General features: G+C 36.1%; 1 protein-coding gene across 2 annotated transcripts in view; it reads right to left on the bottom strand.

The window, feature by feature from the left end:
• Positions 1-23,362, bottom strand: part of LOC139114683 (inactive phospholipase C-like protein 2) — a 140,797-nt gene that overhangs the window by 81,666 nt on the left and 35,769 nt on the right. The window contains exons 1-2 of one of the 2 annotated variants that reach the window (XM_070676553.1): positions 13,052-13,169; positions 11,019-11,272 (exon numbers count right to left, since the gene is read on the bottom strand). In XM_070676553.1, the coding sequence (XP_070532654.1) occupies positions 11,019-11,262 (244 nt within the window). In that variant the 5' untranslated portion in view covers positions 11,263-11,272; positions 13,052-13,169. Of the gene's footprint in view, positions 1-11,018; positions 11,273-13,051; positions 13,170-23,362 lie in introns of those variants that run through there. The other variant, XM_070676552.1, reaches the window with a different exon arrangement.

Below are 23,362 nucleotides of genomic sequence, written 5' to 3'. Positions count from 1 at the left end.
AACAATATCAAAAAATAAAAAAAAACAGTTTCTCAAAATCATATTTTTCATCTACACAACAAATATCAAATCGGTAAGTACTGCGGTTCTCAAGATATTTGAGTGGACGGACGCCTCACAAACGGACATACATACATACATACATACATACATACATACATACATACATACATACATACAGACTGACGACGGACGCCGGACGGATACCCATCCCAATAGCTTCTATAGACTATAGTCTATAGTAGCTAAAAATAGACACTGCGTTGACAAGCTACATATAGATAGTTGGTGATTCAACATGCTTTCGGGAATAGAGAAAAAAGTAGTTGACATTAAAAAAGAAAATAGTATAAAAACCATTAAGAGTTACAGCAACTTGCCCCTTAACTCTAACTTTTCACGTAGATGCTAGCGTTTGAGCTCTGTTTACAAAATATGGTAAGTATTTCTTTTTTGTTCACTTAAAATCATCTCGAAGTGCCTGGTGTTCTGTTTGTTAATACCGCCTGCATTGATATTGTTCAAATGGCTTCTAGCCCACGTTCTAATTCTGTGTCGACAATAACATTGTATATTATATACAATACATGATTTGCCAAAGGTAATACTTTGTACCTTAGGGAGAAAGAGGAGAAAGGATACTTTTCTTATAGAATAAAAATACAGACAATATTGTCAATAGTTACAGCTATTGTCCACACAATGGGCCTCGGGGACAGATATTCAGACAATCAAATTTTTACAATACTTTTCTGGTCTACCACTCGAAGATCTTAGAATAAACAAAGTTTTCGGCCTCTTAGTATTTTGAAAAATTTTTCCTCATAGAGTAAACAATCAGGAATTGCAGCCATTTACATGATGTAGAACTTCAACTATCCTAAACCGTTGGGTGATTGTTTTTCCTCCAGTGATAAAATTTGCGAGGTGACCCCAAATTTTTTTTCTTGATTTTGAAAGAGCATGGTTGAAAATTTCCTTGAGAAAAGTTTGAGCAGAAGTGATGTCTTTTAGTTTGGAGGTGCATACTGCCTTAAATCAAGATTGTTGTTGGCACAATGCAATTCTACCATTGATGACCAGTTGAAAACAGGTCAACTGATACACCAGTTGCACTTTTAAAAGTACACATACACTCATGCAGTGTATCTATAACTACACAACTTATTAAAACCAACATTAAATTTACAGTAGCAAATGTGTGCCTGGCATGTGCAACAAGATATGTAGCATCAAATGTTACCACAAGATGTTACCACTGTCGCAGGTAACCAACGTCACAGGTAACCAACCATGAAGTATGTACGAAGACACAGCTGTTACAAATACAGCACAGATATGGAGAGACCCCAGTTCAGATTCTTGTTTAATGTTGGAAGTCAGTTGCCTGTACTGCTTGTTATTCTTACGATGATTGCATCATTAGAACGAAAATGATAAATCTGGCAAATGAAATATGTGAATTAAGATTGGTATGTTTTTGTCGTCTCTTGATATTCAAGATCAGGCATATAAAACCTCAAAAGGTCGAGTATCAAAATTACATGAGTACGTCTACAAATATTGTATGTTGCTGATGATGTCTGTTGAACAGTAAGATCAAATGTACAATGCAGATAATCCTGGATATAATGTTACTTTGAATATTTTTACGCAAAGAAACAGAGCAACGTTGTTGGTGAAAAATACCGGACAAAAGCTACCAAATGTTGATGGTGCAACATTCAAACATTACTATCATAACAGAGTATTTAAGATATAAAAGTCACCTACAACAATGAAGTGAACCTTGGAACTAGGTTTTTGACCGAGAAGAAACATACATCAAAACAGCAAAGCCTAGAAAGATTGAAAACACATCAATCTTTTGTACCCACCATGAAAATACAATGGCACAGCTTCTAGATTTCTTTCTTTCCTGGAAAGAAGACAAAAAAGACTGTTGCAAATTCCCACTAGCAACTACATTCTCACTGTGGAGAAAGTAAAACATTGTAAAAGTTACATGATCCGGAGAGATGGTTTTGGATCCAACATTCCATTAATTTGCAAAGAAAGACTCACGGCAAAAAAGTAGAACTAATACCCTACATTCACTTATATATTTGCTTTCCTCCCAACATAAAGAGTGTCTCTTTTTATGTCTTCAGGGTGCCTGAGTACCCTTTTTGTGATGCAGCAATGAAACGGTGATACCTATTCCTGAGTAGATTATTGTTGTTGAGCCCCCTGGAGGCAAGGCGAACCAAGTTGCCAAGGTTACTGGAAATGTCTGAATACTCTGCTGCTTCTCCTGGATAAAGATGATAACAAGCAGCAGAGAGATGGATACTTGCACAACTAGCTTGGTTATTTTGTAAAAGAAAAATAGAGAACCTGAACAGCAGTCAACTCTGTCTACATCCCTGGAAATAATAAGAATACCATACAAACATACATACATGTATCTAAAGTGTACAGTGCCCCAGCAGATGAATTGAAAATCAAGGTCAAACACTATGGTTTGGCAAGGCTGGAACAATGAGGGATAAAACTGTTACTTCACCACTAATATTTTCATTAATTTTTTTTTGTTCCAGAAAACAACTATGTTGACATGTAAAGTATTTTAACACTGCAACACAACGCATTATGTGTAGAATGTCATGTTCTTGTTAACAAAGAATTCTGGTTCAGACCAAACTTCAGATGCCAATAATAATGTTTGACACGACACATATACACAATGTGTCGACAATTCAAATGTGGCATCTTTTGAGAAGACTATTTCATGAGAACAAGAAACTCCATGCAACAAATAGAACAAAAATAATTGGCCAATGAGTCAAAGGATACAACTAATGGAGCATTACGATGGAGAGAGGCCTGTAAATCTGCAATGATTGATTATGGAAGGATCGTACTCATTAGTTTCCGAGAATAATTCAGAAAAGAGAACCAAGGGGAGATGTCAGTGAGGGATAAGAAAGCTGCTAATGAGGTGACACCCTGTACAAATTATTGTTGGTATCCCATCTATTTTGACAAGTGCTGAAACAACTGAGTGTGTGGCCGTGTGTACAACTGTATTCACGCTGCTGTATCCATGTTTGTCTTGTACTACACTCACTGCACTTCACAGGAAGGCCTGTCAAGGGAAAATAGCTGATAATTCATTTACAATAGTGCCGAAATTAATTCAATTTCTATATCACAATATTAAATGATTATGGACAAAATGGAACACGCTGACCCCATGATATTACAGTAAAAGTATTTTCATAAAAAGTACCTTCATCACACCTAACATGGGATCAAAGACAGTAGATTTTTGATAACTCACAATGTATGGCACCCAGTCACCTAGGGAAGACATCACAGTCAAACCTATTGGTCAACACTCAACAAACATAAAGTTTGCTGTGCATGATACCGTTGATACAAAGGTTACCATACACTTTCCATATATTTTCCATACACTTTCCATATAGTTTCCATACACTTTCCATATAGTTTCCATGTAGGGGATAGTTAGAACTTTTGTCCAGAGCTAAATTCAGTTTACAACAATAACATCGCACTTTCCACACACACTGGTGAATGCTAAAACAGCATTTCAACGTAATCGTGGAAGATGAATATGACACTGTATCAAGTGTGCTAAAGACAAGATACAAACACTAAAATAAATCAAAAGTATAACAACTGATGGAATTTTTTATTGGTATTACACAAACCTCAGAGAAACTTTATGGAATTTTGAATTATGATATTGTAGAAATTTCATACAATAGGAACACCATCTAACCTGAATGATGATATTTTAAGATCCAAAGATTTTATTCTGCTCAGAAATCATGGATCTATAGATGCAAGATCAAGCTATATTAAACACTGAGCTACTGATCAGTGTAGTTCTCACTGATCAATTTTGTTCTTTATCATATAAAACATTTCAAGGTGATCTGCAGATGTCAGGAATGAAGAGATAGAATTCCATTTTCACCCGTAAGTCAAGAGTATACAAATGTCATCTACATCAATACAATGACTGATAATTTCACTGATCCACCAGATACATCTATCAGTGTATTTCCGGTATCAACTGTCTGACAGTTCAATAAACTCCTCAACTTTCGGTATCTTGGTGAGTAAAAACACACTTGGTCACCAAGTCACATTATAGTTATAAAATGTTCTTTGAATCTTAATGTGTGTGTTTTTTCATGTTCTTGTCTTGATTCTTGACGATAAGGAGATTATTATTCAATTTCTATAACTATGAGTTGAGAAATTCTCTTTAGCTTGAAGGGCAATAGCTCGAATTTCTGTAATTTTTTCATTTGATTTCATATTTTCATTTCATTTTTTTAATTATTTCTAGTAGTCTCTCTGTCCTTCCTCTATAAAACACTAAGTAACAGCCAATACAGTATATTGTACCTCACACTTGCACAATGTTGGAACTTTTGGTAAAGAAAAGCTAGCAGTGCCAGTTCAAGAAAAACTAGTTTTGATTGCAGTTCTTAGCTTGACCAGAATTTCAAATATGTTGCACTACAAGTCTTGCTGACATACTGTATAAATACATTGTACTAATGAAGGTGTAAAAATGGAAGATTAACATAGGACCATCAGCATTCTCCAAAGCCAAAGCATGATTTCATTCTGCGGACCTACGCAAAATAGGTAATGCAAAGCTGTTGCTGTAACGGGGCGTGTGGTTTACGACGATGGACCATCAGTTGCAAGACATGGTTAGACCACTTGATTTTCGACAGTATTTCTCCTATAACGGCCCTAAAACTGATCTTTTGCAGATGAGCAGTAGAATTAGATGTTTTGACTTTGAGTCAAAAACCCTACAAATTTTCCATTTCTGTTTTGACCACCATTCTTAACGATACTAACCTCGAAACTGTCGACAGGACATGGCTCTTTGAAAAAAATTGAGCCAAACTCTCTCTATGACAATGATTGAGAAAATTATATTGTTCGGACTGTTGTTTCCATCACCCATGACCAGTCAATATCTTAGGCCAAATGGTAACCTACCAGTGAAGACCAAATGCTGTCCTGAACCTAGGAATATTACTCTTTTATCATAAACACAATCAATTCATAAGAAGTCAGTCACATGCAAAAACTCACAACATTAAGTTAGTTTTAAAAGAAGATTTGAAAAGAAGATTTGTAAGGTGATGAGCTTTAGAATTTTTTACTTTGTAACAGGATCACAATCTTGTTCATTTAAAACATGGAAATATTTTTTTTTTTTTTTTTTTTTTTTCTGACTACATGAATCACCATACTGAAATTAATTTTGAGCCCTTGTTCACTCCAGCGGTGCACAATTAATATATACTGCCATATGTGTGCAGTATCTTAGCAACAACAAACGGCAATTATGAAGAATCTCAGTGAAAAGCTATGATCACAAGTAACCCTGCATACATGAAGTGATGCCCTGGTTATATTGACAGCCACTGTTTAATACTTCACCAAATGTGCAGTAGAAAATGTGTGATGTAAAAAGACAGCACATGAGTGCTGACATAATTCTACTTATTAATATTATCAATATATAATTGCTCATAAAATATGAATAACTGTGGCAGCCTATGAATTACATTACTGGAATATTGAACATTTTTTAATGGCTGGACTTCGCAGTAAACTGCTCGATACTGAGGATGTATAAAGTTGAAAATCATGGCATGCAGTCATGACATGCTCAGTGCGCAATCACACAGGTAAACATGGAGACTCCAACGACAATATCAATAAATGTGTAGACCATCTCTTAGATCCTCGTTTTACTGCAGGCTACTTGTATTGTAAATGTCTCCAACATTTCAAGATGGAAACCCTATACCCAAGGTGCCAAAGGCTCAAATCATTTCAACATGCAGCTGCTTTATGTCAGAACTGATACAGTACATGTGTAGGTACATGGCTCTCCACAACGTCCAGGGTCAGGGACCTGCCACATATACAGTAAGGCATATATACAAGACACACACACTACCCACCAAACAACAGATACAACACAAATAGTGACAACTGTTGTCACAGCATTTTCTTTCACATGATTCAAAATTTATCCTGGATTAAAAATGAGTCATACTAAAACTATAAAAGTTGTTATAGAAATGTGGGATATCACTCAGATATATTCTCACATCAGTGGTTAAGAACTGTAACATCTCTACCTGAGAATATCAAGGTAACACCAGGTCAAATTAAACCATTCACACAAGGCTGCCACGTCAACAAATAGCAGTATCTATAATTACTGGGCTTTACATACAAGGTACAAATCATACTGATTTTGTACATGTTTTAAAATACATATATCTACTACCTGCTCATCTCAAGAAATTGGTGAAATGTGTCAGCTGGGCACACTAAAACAAATGGAGAAACTCTCCAAATCATGAGACAACCTAGAAATGTTACCTGTATTTGGGATACAGCTGTGCCGATTATCATATTTCATGTGTATGTGGAATTCACCCCACTGAGAGATTCGTCCTAGATGTGTAACAGTTTGAAATTGTTAATGACTGAATTTCTGGACATGACTTCGATGGTGAAAAGTACAAATGAAGTTGATACAAGTGACTGAAATACACAATTCATGTAAGCGACAAGTTACTGTAGCTCTTTTCCACGGAAGATATCACCACTATTGGATAATTTTGGAAATATGCAAAGAAATCATACAATGGTTAACTCTCATAGAACACTGGTAAACTCATCCTCAAATTTGATGATGAACATGTGGGTACACTTTCTAAATATGCAAATGTCTATTTAAGTGCACAATACTTGGTTACAAGCATGCAGTTTCCATATCAGGAGAAATTCTCCTTACTGGCGTCATTTTTTCTCCTAACCAGAAAATTTCTCCCAATTGGGAGATTGTTTTCTACTTGGCCTAGTATGCCTTGTTGTACCGTATGTGTTAGATCTTTGCAGTGATGAATAAAATTAATCTTCACGCTCCGATACTCAACCTTGACAATGACTGTGAGCTGTACTTGTATGGCAGACATCAGCAACACCTATATTTAGTTCATAAAGATTTCATCACATTGCACTGGTTTGCTACTACTGTTACTGGCAAAATGAACAGATTCTGAATATCTGGAAAAATCTGAGAACAGAAGTGTAAAATGTGACACTTTAATGCCGGAGATAACTTCTGTGTTCATTTATTTTCCTGCATTTGAACCCAATGTAACGAGCTATGAATACTTTATTGCTACTAGCAAAGGAAATGGACACCTATTAAAGAAGAAATAAAGTAAATATCTGCAGGTCATCTGCCTATAAAGTCTCTACAATCTGCTTTTAATAGTGGCCCATGAAACTGATAACATTTTTTAGCATTCGATCCAGACACTCACGCATGTACATGGAGGGTATTGAGGACTTGAACAAGACAAGGTCACCTTGATCAACATACTTATGAGGAAGATATTTTACAGCTAAATCAAAAAAATCCAAATCAGCCTGAAGCTGTATAAACTTGCTGATTATTTGTATTCCCCTGATAATTTGAATGCTACAGTTGCCAAAATACATTACTGTTGAAGAGAGTATTTTTGGCATGCTGTCCTTGATCCTGGAAGAAATTGGCACAAGGGTATGATATGGAATTATTGCATGTTTGTGTTCTATGTCCTTAAGCATTAGGCTAGCCAATGTCCATGATGCCACAGCTGAACAAAATTACTGCTGGTACACTCAATATTAACCCAACGCGTGACTTTCGTAACAATCTTTGTTTTGCAAATTACATTATAAAATCGTAAATTCCCAGGGGTTGGATAATAAAGTGATTTGTAGGATTAGCCATCAGCACTGGAAGTGTTTTACTACTTGAGATTAAGGAATATATATGTAATAATCCTCATTCAGTGACATTAACGACACAATAAATATTCATTGCCTGTTGAAAGCATGGAGGATGAAGTCTGGAACTTTTGTACAATACCCACGCAATGGTAAAAAACACGCTCCTGTTGAGAAACGGAACTCACTCTTGTATATGACAAGAAAAGTACAGGTGCAGAGCTAAGGAAATATCAATACACTGATTTAACAATCGTGGTGGATGTGAGATGCCTTATACTTCAACGGAATGTGAGATGAAACTCTCAATACATATACTTTAGGTAAACTATTAGAAAAGTGACAATTAAATAACACACTAAGGACACCGCTGATAATACGCTGTGGACAAACTGTACAATTACATTATGGACTGGTGGCTTTTGGCTCCACATTCTCTGTTTCATCACCCCTTTTATCATTCCTTTCTTGACCAAAAATGCCAGTGCTACAGTACATCACAGCGACCCAGAACCAACTTTTGCTGACTTGAAGAAAAAAATCTAAATGTAATTCAATGACAGAAAAAAGTATGTCACATAATTAAACTTTGGTATGGACAATATGTGGATAAGAGTTTCCAAGTATCTGCCCTAAAGTACTGGACATAACCACCGAGTGACAAATTCACGTGGAAAGGGCATCAGTTCACTGGCTTGAGCACTTTTCTAAAAATATCTCAATAGCGCCCTCTATGATCTACACAAACAACAGAACAAAGTTGCATACCAGATCATCACTGAATCACATTGCAAGCCAATGCACTGATTATTAAATCTTTGCTCTCTGTTTACAATGTCAATAAATCTAAAGAGGCCTGAGCAAGTTACATGAATTGTGTTTATATGAAGGTATCTTCTTTTGATTTTTTTGAACTAATAGAGATACATTATCTCTGTCAGGATAATATTGGATCCATTTGGATACATTCCCAAGCTTCAGTTTATCTACAACAACTCTCAACTTTTCCGTCTTGTGATTGTCTGTCCTGTTTTAACATTGATCCTTCTTCTTCTCTTCCATGATATATTATAGCAATAAAGCACACCTAGCGACGGTATACCACGAGATTTTGACCAGTTCATGACATATATGCACAAGCGATAGCAAGTGCATATATGAAGTGAACTGGTCAAAATCAAGTGGTATACCGTCGCTGGGTATGATTTATTGCTATTATATCATAACAGCATATTGAAATTCTGACATGGAACATCAAACACGGATTTTTGCTCAAGCTGAGAGCTCGCAAGTATGCCAGCTGTGGTATATCGCCAATATACCACGGTTCTTTTCGCATCTCGACCAATCAGATCGCTGTATTTGGGACATCAATATACAGGTATGATATAATTCCAATTGTCATTTCAAACGTCTGATAGTCAACATTTTCTAAATTTTGCATTGTACCTCTGAATGCTCAATGTAGTATCACAGTAACATCATTTCAGCTCATTCTTACATATAAAATAATTCCTTGATGTGTTCACATTATTTGACCTGGTTATTGATAAAAGTTTTCATATTAATGAATGGAAAACATCACTCTGCAGATATTGAAATATCACTCAACCGTTTCACTATCCTAAGAAATAAAGTTCAGAAGGTAAAATAATATTTTTCTAACAAAATTGAAAATGTTGTACATGATAGTGACTTTTCTACCCATTTAAAGTGCCAATGATTGGCTATTCTGTCTGTTACATTGTTGCATTTCGTTCTGGTATTTGTACATTGAAACTGACACCCACAATGTTTGCATCGCCAACCAGGCGTTAAATTGCTTGCATACTAACTCCCCAAGCTGTTGACATAACTTTTCTCCGCAATGTAATTCCTGAACATATCTCTGCCCACATGAAAAAGGAAAAGGCGGCAGTACATACAGATAATGGATTAATGTATTTCTCTGCCACTTACGAACAATGGGAAACAGCCCATCCGATTCCCCGATTCCCAGCACGAAATGATCGCCATGACCCATGGGACACAACATTTACAACTGACAACATGTATTGAGGGCAAATTGTCATTCACTTTGAATGAAAAACGGCAAGTTGTTCCCCGAGATGGCAGTGCTATGTTGAGAGAGTCAGCTGTGAAAACAGCGTGTGTATGAGTGATTTTCTTTGTGCAAGCATTCTGAAATCTGTTTGTGACATTACTGGTACTTTGAAAACTAAGAGATGGTTTCTTGAGAGTCATTTAAAGTACTAGCACAACGAGAACTGCCTGAATGGCTTCCAGCATCTGCTGAAAGCTTCCTGACCATCACAGGCTTCTGATAAGTTATCATGGCACAAGTTGTGTCATACTGGCACTTCATGAACTGCTTGTGCAAATCACCGTGGTACTGGATAGCTGGCCAAATCAAAGCTACAGTATGATTGATGTTAACACTACGAGTCTTTTAACTTTTGATGATATTTTCATTTATTTTGTTCTGAAAAACAAATAAATTTTCTCATTCTTCTCACTAAAAGTAGTTTAAATACAAATCATTACATTGCCTAGCAGGCATGTCCTATTACATACAATATACAGCATTATTGTAGACAAATGAATTCAAGACCAGACTAAAATTCAGATGTCAACAATAACATAGGACACTGTAAATACATACACAAGCTACGGTGAAAAGTTGAACACTGGAATTTTCAAATTCTTTAGGGAGTAGAAAACGAAACTGAATTTTAGGGATAGAACAAAAATACTGGAAAACACATCAAAAGGTTCAGTTAGACTTGTCATAGAAAAATTTGTTTGATGAGAAGTTTGCAAGGATCATTGGTCATGCTTAATGACTGTCAAGTTCAAAGATTTCATCTACACAAGCTTCTTATGAAGCAAAATAGATTCAAGCAGGTTTTTTTCATACTTGCGTTTGTACAAAAGGTAGACACAAACATTCATCATGGAACATTTATGACAAACATTCTTTTTTTCTGACTTTGACAGTCAGACTTTGAGAAGAACAGTGACATAACTTTGGGCTTCTAAAAGCTGTGATACCAGACAATAATCAAATTTTGGCAGGAAGAAATCACAAGCAAAGTCGCCTTTGACACCAAAAGTAAAAATGTCAAGAAACATACATGATGGTGGTCAACTAGGTTTTTGTTTCAAATATTAGCACTCACCATTAGCTATTGTCTTCTCTTGTGGCATTGTTGTAAATGATACTGTTTTCTTTCGTGGAGACCGCCTGCGACTATTGTCCTTGATCAGACTTGACCTTCTGGGAAGATTGCACTCGGGCACCACGAGGTTATTGCTTTCTGATGCTACGACGTCGCCATTTTGATTCGGGCTATCATCACTGCCGTCATCACTGCCATTCTGTGCTAACTGATCAGCCGAACTGATTGTGATGTTGGGCTGCATGCTGTAACACCTATTCAACAAACAGAGAATGAAATTACAATTCATTACGGACGAAAACTGTCGTAGCCTGAGACAACAGAATTTGATTGGAAAGTTGAAGGATTTCTATGAAATTGCCCTGCATATAAAAACTGTGTGCAAGTATCCAAGTAACCATGATAACCTTTGACTTTGTCAAATGGCGTAGCTAATTAAAACAATGTGAAATGCAATACTTGTCTAAAATCGGGCACAAACATGCTTTTCTCCAGACATCTGCAAGGTTTTAATATGCATTAGAGTGACTGCATGTTGGGAAGGAATACATATCAAACAAATTTTTTTTTGATTTGCATTGGATTGCTTGCATGTTGGGAAATATTATGTATATCAACATAAACTTTTTGTTTTAAAACAAAACGATGGGCTAAACGAGACATGATACGAAGCTGTTTGTTTGTGTAGCGGTTCATTATTTCTCCACTCCCCTCTTGTTTGAAGGAGTACACTGTTACATGTAAAGGGTGATAAACACTCCCTAAGGTATCACAGATACACAGATATGGTACTGCCCTCATGGAAAGTCAATACATATCGACAGAATACACACATGTGTGTGAAATGTTTCGGGGCGGTCGTTTGAAGGGTTGGCATTTCGAGGAATTCATTTAAAGATTCTTTGGGTTTATAACAAGCGGCACTACGCAGTTTGTTAAATTCCGTAGAAACTTCTGTGATTATGCACGATACATATGTTCAAATCAAAAACAGAACTAGGTAACTGGGTCTTTCTTATAGCTGCTTGACACAAGAGCATATTTGTCCATACAAAACACCATTACTACATAGCTTTCTTTCCCTTTAATACGTGAAAGAGACGTCCACTGTACATGGCCACTGTATGTGTACGTGTCAAGAGTACGATAATGTAATTAAACCTATGAATATAATTATGATAATTGCACCTAACTGTTGCTTGTAATTAAACGTATCATTGTAAAATCTCTTTTTACAAACTATGAGACTGTAATTGACTCGGCACAACACCATAGAAACTTCCTAAATATTTGTACTGATCATTCATTATCCAATCAAAAGTCTGGATATTGAAAATGTGTTTGTGTCAGAATCTACAGAACTCTAAAGGTATCCTGCATAGTGAGCGTACTTGAGAATGTTCGCTACATATAGACAATTAATATGGCATATTCACCCAGATAGAGATACTGTGTGACCAACAGTACAGAAACCTTGATCATTGCTGATTGCAAATTTTAAAGTGCATGAAAATAATTGGTTGTAGCAATTGTAGGGATGACCAAAAAGTTTAAAATGTCAGAAATATGTTGCATTTAGTAGACACAGAAATGTTATACATTTCCCCATTTTCTTCCTCATTGTAGCTTTTACTTTTAATAACAGAATGAAGATTTTTAGCTTTCAATTTATTGACACAACATTGAATGATCATAAGATTCACTGACTCATCTTTAAAACAAAAATAAACCCTGTCACTTCCATTTTTTGGCGCTGGAAGATTGAAATGGAAATTATATTGTAAGATAGAAAGAATAAACCCCCTTCATAAATATTCTGTCACATGCATGAAGTAAAAAGGATGGGAATTTCAAACAAGATGGCCGACTCAGGTCAGCCTGCTGAGTGGGTTCAGTAAGGCAGACTTTTTGGCATCCACGACCTGGCACTGGAATAGCAGGGCTGCCGGCTAATAAGCCATTTAACAGTCACTTTAGATTGGTACCAATCATGTAAATGAACACTGCAAATGAAATAATGTGGAAGTACTTACAGCTATTCAATTAGATTTCACTGCCTCTCTATTTTTTGAGTGTAACTCTGAAACATTGACCCGTTACACGGATCCAGTTGAGAACACCTCTAGTCAGACTATGAAGACACGCTACTGGTATGTTTTCAACTCCTCAACTACATTGCCGTATTTATATTCAATAAAGGTGTCTATTTAACTACTTTGTGACACAGCTGGATTTCCTGCTTAATTAAGAGAAAAATTAACTCCCTCTATATTTACTATTATTTCACTTCTGCCAAGAGCACAATAAATAACACCAGTACATACATTGTTTTGGTTGATAGTATTTGTAGTGTATGTCCATTTTTGTTAGACATATTTCAGAAATTTCTTGCAAAATGTCAGAAATTTGGTGGTTTGTACATTATGCAGATATAAAAATTGTAATATTGGCTGGTTGCTGTAGCTTCCATGATGTGAAACAAAGACACAATACATCGACTGAGATGACACCACGGGAACACCTGCAGCCTTTGCGATTATTTGGATTTTATTAAAAGATTTCAGATTTATTGACCGGCAACATTGTTGTATTCATCAAAACTAGCTTTCACTGGTCTGATTATAGATATCAAAATATTTTGTACAATGTGACAGAACAATACCTCACAGAACAGTGTGATGTAGTTCGTCATTGCATTATCGGTTTTTTTTTCCCCTAAAATAAATTGCTTCATTTACATTATTGAACCATGTCTTCAGGAAAATCTACGGGTACACTGAAATGTAATGTTACTGGTATCCATTCACTGCATGGGGGTTTTTAAGTAATCAATGATTATTTCTATCACGTTGAAACGTACATCATAATCAACAAACTATAGATTTGATGGCACATTTTTCTGTTCGATAAAGTGAAAGGATATTTTTACATATCATTCTCCAATATATTTCCATGTTCAGTCTTGAGAAGTAATGACAGTGCCATATCTTCGACTCATTACGAAAGTGTCGTAAGAATGAGTGGTGACACGGTCACTACGACATGAGTATTTGCTGAGCTGAAATATCGGGGAATAATATACCCAACACATGCACAAGAAAGTAATTCAGTGTTTTTTACGAAATAAATGGAACTTAAAAAACTGTTTTGCATTTCAACTTCTTTTGTAGTAATATCTATACCCCATGAGCGAGTTTTCAGTCGCTTCAAGGTGAAGGTTCCAAATGAAGGAACTGTGTTCACACGGAAAATGCCAAAATGTTCATCTACACAGTTCCTCTATTAAGGATCTATGCTCTACAAATACTTTTAGCAAAGTTAATAAATAATTTAGCAGAGGCCTAGAAATTCAACTCATACAAAGTTTATACATTAGTTTTTTAAGACAAATCTGTGACTGACAATCAAACTTGAGGATCAAACAGTTAGTTGTAACACTCATCGAACCCAAATGAACTGTGAACAGGCAGTCAGAAAATTTGACTAGCAGAAAGTTGTTTTCAGTAAACATTTACATTATATTTATTTTGAAATATAAAACTCGGTGTTTTCATTCTCTGGATTTTAATTGTTGCCAATGAAAATGTTGTCAGACCTAAATATCAATGGCAGGGAAAATATCAGCTTCCCTGTTGCTTGTTTACATTGCCGAGCACATCGAAGATCGATGCTACAAGAGTTCCGATGCAACAAAACTGATAGCATAGTCGTGACATGGAACAACCAAGGAATAAATCCTGTATTCCTTGTCAGGAAAGGACAAACTTGGCTTGCACATGTTATCGCGATTTTCATCAGACCATTATTTCAGAGGACGTATTCCACACATCTCCAAAAGTTTAAAGGTTCTGTTTGGCTTCATTTCTGCATTCCATGTCAATTCTTAGACTTCAAGAGATACTGGATTAAAGTAGGGATTAACATTATGGATAACCAAGGGTAAACATTATACAAAAAAATAAATTATTTTGATATTTACAGGAGGTCAGATTGTTTTGACCCTGTTCATGGCAATCTTGTTTTTTCTATCAATTCTAATCCATTGTTCAATTCCTTATCAAAATGATGTTATTGTTTAATTTTGATAATGACACCTTATCGAAACATACAAAGCAGTCTGTACACAGGGTAAGCATACAATGAATGGGACCCTTGATGCTAGACTCTAGGCTCTGACATATGTCAAAATTGCATTAAACAAGCTCCCTAGTTGCATGATATACAAACAGATTGAGAACAATTTGAATTGACCAGCAGGCACTCTCTGGTCTTGATAAGGTCTGGCTCTAAAAGGTTCCCCCTACAGGTTTAATTACCCACCTATGGAAGGAGTTTGATTTAGGCCAAAACCCTCCATTCACACAGGACATACAAACAGCCAATGTTATGAAACATACTTTATTCTACCTCGTGAATTATCTTGTTCAGATGAGAGACAACATGTCTTATCCCTACAGCCACACAGGAAAGCTGCTTAACTCATTATTCGGACGACTGTGCACACACAACACTACCCACCAATTCAATCCACTGAAAGTTCCAAATGCTTTGAACACTTTTAGTAACCTAGCTGCCCGTACCCAATATACTTCAATATCAGGCAAATATCATTACAGTGAAAGTCAGCTGAGAATGAACGATGAACCTGATCTAAATGTTACATGTATCTCACTTGTGTGATTTGCCCTGAAAACTTGTCCCTGATTTGCCACAGTGGTGGCACTGATCAAAGAACTGTATACTGACCCATAACAAGTCATCGTTGATGACACAGTCCCCACTTGTTAATGGGTACTTTGATTACAGGTCCTCAGAGAGGATAAAGTCCTCTTCATTAGGTCTGTGATAAAAATACTTTTGAATAAATTGCTTGATACATGTCTGAATTGTAGTTCAGGACATGAAAAAATCGTAATAAAATGGCCACACGGTGGCCGTATTGGATCGTATCACAAAACAAATAAATGTGCATATGTATGACATAGGTCAATGTCCTTGTAGCAAATTTGATTAAAATTGGTTGAGATATGCCTGAGCTATGGCTTGTACATGAAAAAATCATAACAAAATGGCCGCACAGCAGCCATATTGGATCGTATCACAAAACAAATTAATGTACATATGTATGACATTGGTCAATCTCCTTGTACCAACTTTGAATAAATTCGCTTGATACATGTCTGAGTTACGGTTCTGGATATGAAAAAACGTAATAAAATGGCCACATGGCGGCCATATTGGATCATATCACAAAACAAATCAATGTGCATGTGCATGACACAGGTCAATGTCCTTGTACCAAGTTTGAATAAAATCAGTTGAGTTATGCCTGAGTTATGGCTCTGTACATGAAAAAATCGTAACAAAATGGCCGCAAGCGGCCATATTGGATCGTATCACAAAACAAATTGATATGTATAGCTATGACATTGGTCAATGTCCTTGTACCAACTTTGAATAAAATCTGTTGAAACGCGCCTGAGTAATGGCTCTGTACAAGAAAAATTGTAACAAAATGGCCGCACGGCGGCCATATTGGATTGTATCACAAAAAAAATTGATATGTATAGTTATGACATTGGTCAATGTCCTTGTACCAAGTTTGAATAAATCTGTTAAAACATGCCTGAGTATGGCTCTGTACATGAAAAATCGTAACAAAATGGCCGCCTGGCAGCCATATTGGATCGTATCACAAAACAAATCGACGTGCATCTGTATGACATATGAAGTAATCCTTGTACCAAGTTTGAATGAAATCGCTTCAGACATCTCTGAGATATCTGCGTGAACGGACGCACGCACGCACGCACGCACGCACGCACGCACGCACGCACACACGCACGGACATGACCAAACCTATAAGTCCCCCCGGACGGTGTCCGTGGGGACTAATAAAACACTCACCAGGTATTATACTATCTGAAACACTTAGATAGAGGCAATTGTATAACATTGCTATACCGCCCCATGTATTGTATAGCAGCTGAGTCAGAGTCACTCTGTACTATTGTCTTTGCCTTGGCATTTCTTCAAGTTGTTTGCAAAAAAAAAAGTTGAACAGAGACCTATGGTAATTATTTTACCTATGGTCGAATATTTAATTTCTTTTTCTAGAAAACCACACACACACACAAACAGACACACACACAGTACACACACACTGTACACACACACACATCAGTTTCTTCTAGCTGACTGATTTTATTGCCATAGCTAAACAATTACAGTTAAACCTATTGTGACACAACATAGTGATCTGTTTGCCACAACTTTAGCTGCAAGTATCGGTCCTGTAGTAAAATTTGACACAACTTCACAAACTAACTACACAAGTGAGATAACAAGCAAATCAATTCCACTGTTGATTCTTAGCTGGCTTTCAGTGTAACCAATAGCATCTGCATGTTTTCCAAAACTATGCCCACACCGTACAGAACTGTGGAATTCAACCGCTTCTCACATAAACTTTCCCAAGACAAACATAGCACCAAGAAAGACTGATTGAAATTCACTACAACACCAAAGTTTGCTATATTCAGACTGACAATTAAGTTTTACACAGGTCTTTTTTCTCCCTGAAAGTGTAATAAATAATGATTACTCTGTGGTCTTTTGAACAGTAACAACTCCTCGGAGCGTAAATGTCTCTATTAGACATTGATTTCTTTTAGAAGACTGAAAATAACTACAAATAATGATGGCTTTTCCCTTTCCTGTAAATGTGCCAAGACTGCTTGAGGCACCTCCTTCCAACAGCGATCGACAGAATAATGTGCTTACACCGGACAGATGGACAGATGCGACTGACATTTATACGAAAATGATACTTCTGTTTGCCGAGGAGGAGCCACATCTAATCTTGAATGTCATTATGGATACTTGTCTATCGAAATGTGAACTCTTGACAACTTGATAATCTAAATGTTATGGTGCAAGACTGCCACGGGATGAAAATAATATGCTTGCTTCTTGCAGAACACTTGCCATTACTTCCCAGTTATAAATCTGAGGGCAATGCCTACCAAGGGTAAGGACTGTTACTTTAAAGAAAAAAGTTCGAATAAATTACTGGCTTCTGTAAAACTGCCTGTTTCCTGATATCAAATTACTGTGTATGTGCAAGTATCTATGCAATACCAGTGAAATCATTTCATATGCTAGCGTTACTGACCTTAGAATTTAGATGATGCTTTATCCATTCATATTTTGCAAGTATTTGATGAAATAATATAAAATGCTGCAAAGGACACATGAGGACAGCATATCGCTCAGTGCTATTAAGTGCAAGGTGATGGGCAGCACTAATGTCTGAATGCATCCTTTGTATATTTTTGTAATAACCTTATTATTATACATCTCACATTTATGATTGGGACGTCAAATTGACCAAGTACTGATGATTTTAGTGCAATGTCAATTATTTTTTTTTAATTTATGGGACAACAAATGGAACGCTAATGGAAGCCCTTCTGATAGCCCATGTAACAGCACGTATGGAGTGTCTGACATTTTTTCACAACCAGTTACTGTCAAATGGGTTCCTTGAAACCTTCTCATGTGAATGCCCAGAGCCACCAGCAGAATGCACTTCACTTGGGGTGCCTGGAAACAGTCAATGTTTCAGAATGCGTATTCCATACAGATTTTTTATATCACACGCAAAATGCTGTTGTTCTCATTGGTATATGTACCAGTAGGTGTATTAAAATTGATTGAGACAGCAATGTTGGTTCCCTTCCCCATTCAAAAACAAAAGTTGCATTTTGGGAAAGCTTAGGTTATTGTAGATTTAAACCATCGTCGTAAACCACGCGCCTCTTTACTGCAACAGCTTAGCGCTACCCGCTACCTTGATTTTTGCATAGGTCAGCGGAGCAGAAATTATTGCTCTGGCTCGCGAGAATGATTTAAACCAATAGAAACATTGCTATCATTGGAAGTTGCCTCTGAAATGCAAGATTATACAAAATAGTTTTGCCTCGCCATAGTATCTTTCAAGCCAAAAGCCGGCAAAGAATTCAATGAGATAGTTAGCTCTGTTGCCAGAGACAAAGTGACTGTACTTTCTGTACAGTGTCAGCTGATGTCTGTTTGGCCTTTTACTTTGCTTTGACTAAAAGCCAAAAACCTAACAGACACCAAGATTCTAGACTACAATTGATATGGCCATTCACGAGTGCAATGTGTGCTTTTATATAAAACATTCAAAAAGTACCTAAATTAAAACAGACAACGAGTTGTCATTGCACAAGGACGTTTTTTAAAAAAGACACGGTTGTATCTATGATATGTTCATCATACTGTCTTCCGGCAAGCCTAATGAATTGCTAGCAAAATATGATAAAAAATTTTTGATAACACTGAATTTGACTACTTTTTCACAAAACACTACAGAATTCTCCCGATATCCCCTTCATTGCAATGTTTACAATATTACTGCTGGAAATTTTGTTATTTCACCTTACACAAAATGGTTTTCTTTAAAATTACAAAAGAGAATGTTTTGAGATGCCAAGAAATGTCCCAATATCATTTGTCTCCAGATAGTCTTAAATCAACAGAACAAAATTGCCACTTTTTTGTGTCGCAGACAGAAAGTTAGTTTTTCATGTGATAAATTGTTTTTCTGGAAACTGAAATAGATGAGTGGTCAGATGTCAAAAACCCTACCCAAGCCCTGCCATGAAAATAAGTACGTGAATTCTGTACTTCAATACTTGTAATTGCCTGTTTATCCTAGAAATTGCATCATTTCAGTATTTATGTCACAGATCTACCAGAGTGTAACAGCAGGGTCATTACTTCCAATATGAATGTGTTTTTCTGTCAGCCGAACAAAGTAAATCATGATTAGCAATGTCATAGGACACAAAATAAGAAATTAAAAAGAAGTAAAAATATGGCAACATAATAGTTTCAGAGTCTCAGCTGGAATAAATTATAGATTATACTGAGTTGAAGCCGCAGCAATTTTATCAAATATTTTGCAGCCATGTTCAGCATTTTCTACATTTCACACTGCATATATACTGATTCCATCTCTACACGATCATGAAAATTATTTCCAGCATTGCTGTACACAGGAAGTGTAGAAGTTCGTAAATATGGGTATTTTTAAGAGACCGACCTTATTCTTGACATTTGTTAGTCTGATTGACAGCTTTCCAGCTTGTATTGAAAGTAAACGAGAGCACTCCATCAAGCATTGTGAATGCTATCGGACATGCTTATTTGTTTTTGAATAGAGACAGGGAAACTGACGCCTTGGTTACTATAGAGTCACCGGTGATAAATTCTGCTGGAGAAGTACGAGTCATATTTTCTAAAGGCAGCCGACAGAAAACTGCCTCCTTTGTCAAGGAAAGCGTGTGACTTCCATTTATGGTTTAACCGATGGAATGACCTTGCACAATTATTGAATTAGTGATGTCAATGCTGCTCTGAGATAATCAAGAAGGAGAAAGTAAAATGAGCTTTTTGATGAAAAATTAAATAAACTGATTATTAGTATTGTCATTTTGCAGGGGTTACTCAGTAAAATTGGTTTCTTCATCACAGTAAATGAGAGTTTACATTTTCTGTTTTGGCCTATGATCTTGTGCTATTAGCAATGTCAAGATTATTAGGAAATAACAAAAGCTCCACTGTAATTACTTCCGCTGAAAAGAAATACTGAACACAAAGATTAAGTCTAATTTTTTTCTGCTGCGTCTTTTCATTGTGTGGACAGTCTTACACTGACCTGCAAGAAATGGTGAAGAGAAACATTCATTTACTATAACTGGTAAATTTCTATTTGATGTATCAAAGGCTACTAGGATGACTTTTATACATAAAAAGCATCTAAAAAATTCCACTTTTAGTTGAAAATCTGCATAACAACTGATAAAGTGCCAATTTTTTATCTAGGTGGCCGTTTGTGTCAAATCAAACAATGACAAGCCAGTGGTTTCCAATAACGCTTCACTCAAACAGACTAAATCTTATCAACAGTGATGGGAATTATCCGATCAAAACATGTTACTTCAATAAATACCTGCACAGATCCAATTTATTCATCAGAGACCGGTCTTTCCGATTGGTGCACAGAAGTGAATGGTGAACATTTGATGGACATACACACACCAAATAAATCTCCGCTTATTCAAATTGTTCAATAATACCCAACACAGAATTCTATTTCTAAAGAGCCCCCATACTTCAATTTTTTAAATACATCTGCTGTTTGCATTTTATTATCATTATGCTTGGCACTATCAAATGGAAAACTCTTGTGAAATTATAATTTTCCTTCATTAGTTTTTTACTATGTACTGTTTATTTTCAATTTTGGTGTCTTTTGTTGGAAATTCAATGGATGCAAAGGTGGCATACAGGTACCAAATGCCATTTAAAATATAAATCATGTTGCGTTTGTAATGAAACACAGTACTTTCACCTAAACCAACTACTTTGTAAGTCCTAGAAGTACTTAGCATTTTACTTTCCTGTCCTTGAGTACATAATGATCCAATTAGATCTTCATCTTACTAACGAGATGATTACTTTATTTGCCATTTTACAACTTAGAATAATTACCACAACACCAGTTTACACTAATCTTAGTATTATTATAGCTGAGTTCATTTCAGGCCATAAAGTTATGTAAGCCCATGCAAAGAATTGGACAACATGGTTTTAATTTACAGTAGAGGCAAAACTTTTAGCTGCCGCAATAACAAGATTGCTGTAATTTTTGATATCTAGTGATGCATGCCGAAAGACCACAATGGACAGGTGAGACAGCCAACACCGTAAAGTGTATGACGCAAACATTAATCATCGCACACTGACTTCTTTCACATCTTTTACCCTGGTCTTCATGAGAAGACTTTCCATTTACTTTCTGCCGGATGCGCTGTCAACTGATCACTTTGTTCAAGAGTGCAGACATCAATCATGTACGGTGAACTATAGCCACTCAAGCATTTCACATGTTCATTCTGAGTATTTGGCAAATTCAAAAAGACTTGCTGCACAGGTATTCACAGCATGTTGAGACTGCAAACCAAGTGTACATACAATGATGATTAAAGTGTGTGTGTGTGAGTGTGTGTGTGTGTGTGTGTGTGTATATATATATAATATATATATATATATATATATATATATATATATATATATATATATATAAATAAATATATATATATATATATATATATATATATTATATATATATATATATATATATATATATATATATATATATATATATATATATATATATATATATATATATATATATATATATATGCCGGTATATCGAAATATACAGATGTCCTTGTGGGAAATTACAGTGCTCGATGCTAAGCAGATGTTCTCGTGATAAGTAATCTGTTTATTTGTACTTGAAGTAATCTGTATATATATATATGTATATATATTACTGTAGTATAAGAAGTACAACATACATTTTAAAGTCACCAACTATTTAAGTCTTAAAATATGAACCATGTCAGTGTGAAGCATTGGACAACTATGCAGAATAATATATCATAATACGAACGACCAATTAGCATACATGGTATTAAGTTTATAAGAACAGCAGGACATATTGTAAGATGAACATAAACAGCTTGAAGATTAAGAATCCACCATATGTTTACTTTGGGATATACAGACTAACAGAATCTCACACACCAATGACCTGGGATCAGATTTCTCACACAAGTTGGGGATATTTTGTCTCACACAAGCCGCAGGCGAGTGTGAGACAAAATATCCCAAACGAGTGTGAGAAATCTGATCCTAGGTCCTTGGTGTGTAAGATTCTTTTTCTCACATGACCACAAAATGCATTAAATTCACATTGGAGACGTACAACATTATCCAAAATCGTGACAACTCTGTCGTCTGCCACTGTACTCTGACCTAGTTCCGGTCCGTGTGTTACTCATCGTGCCATTGGGTAACATTTTGCGCATGGACGAAACAGGCTGTTTATCATCCAATCAGAGCTCGTGTAATATTTACTACAGAGTGTGAGACGATTTCTGAGAGTGTTGGATTGATTTTTGCCACACCGTTGATCCAACACTCCCAGTGGCCAGGAATGTGAGAAACATACATCCATATCTGATGACATGCAGACAGCTATAGCCAATGACAGGAATTAATCACTCAATAGCAGCAGTATGAATGGTAGCTTCCATTGCTTATAGAAAATCATGATCAAGAAGAGCTCACCTTGAAAGAAGCCTGGTAATGGCCCCCAAGATTTGTCATGTCATTGAAGAAACCAAAATCAATTGCCACGTCAGTAAGTGAGAAGAGTTTCTCTTAATTATAAAGTCATGCCAAGG

Source organism: Ptychodera flava, chromosome 16 (assembly GCF_041260155.1).
Source record: "Ptychodera flava strain L36383 chromosome 16, AS_Pfla_20210202, whole genome shotgun sequence".
Classification (NCBI taxonomy): domain Eukaryota; kingdom Metazoa; phylum Hemichordata; class Enteropneusta; family Ptychoderidae; genus Ptychodera; species Ptychodera flava.
This window is presented reverse-complemented; position numbering and strand designations above follow the sequence as displayed.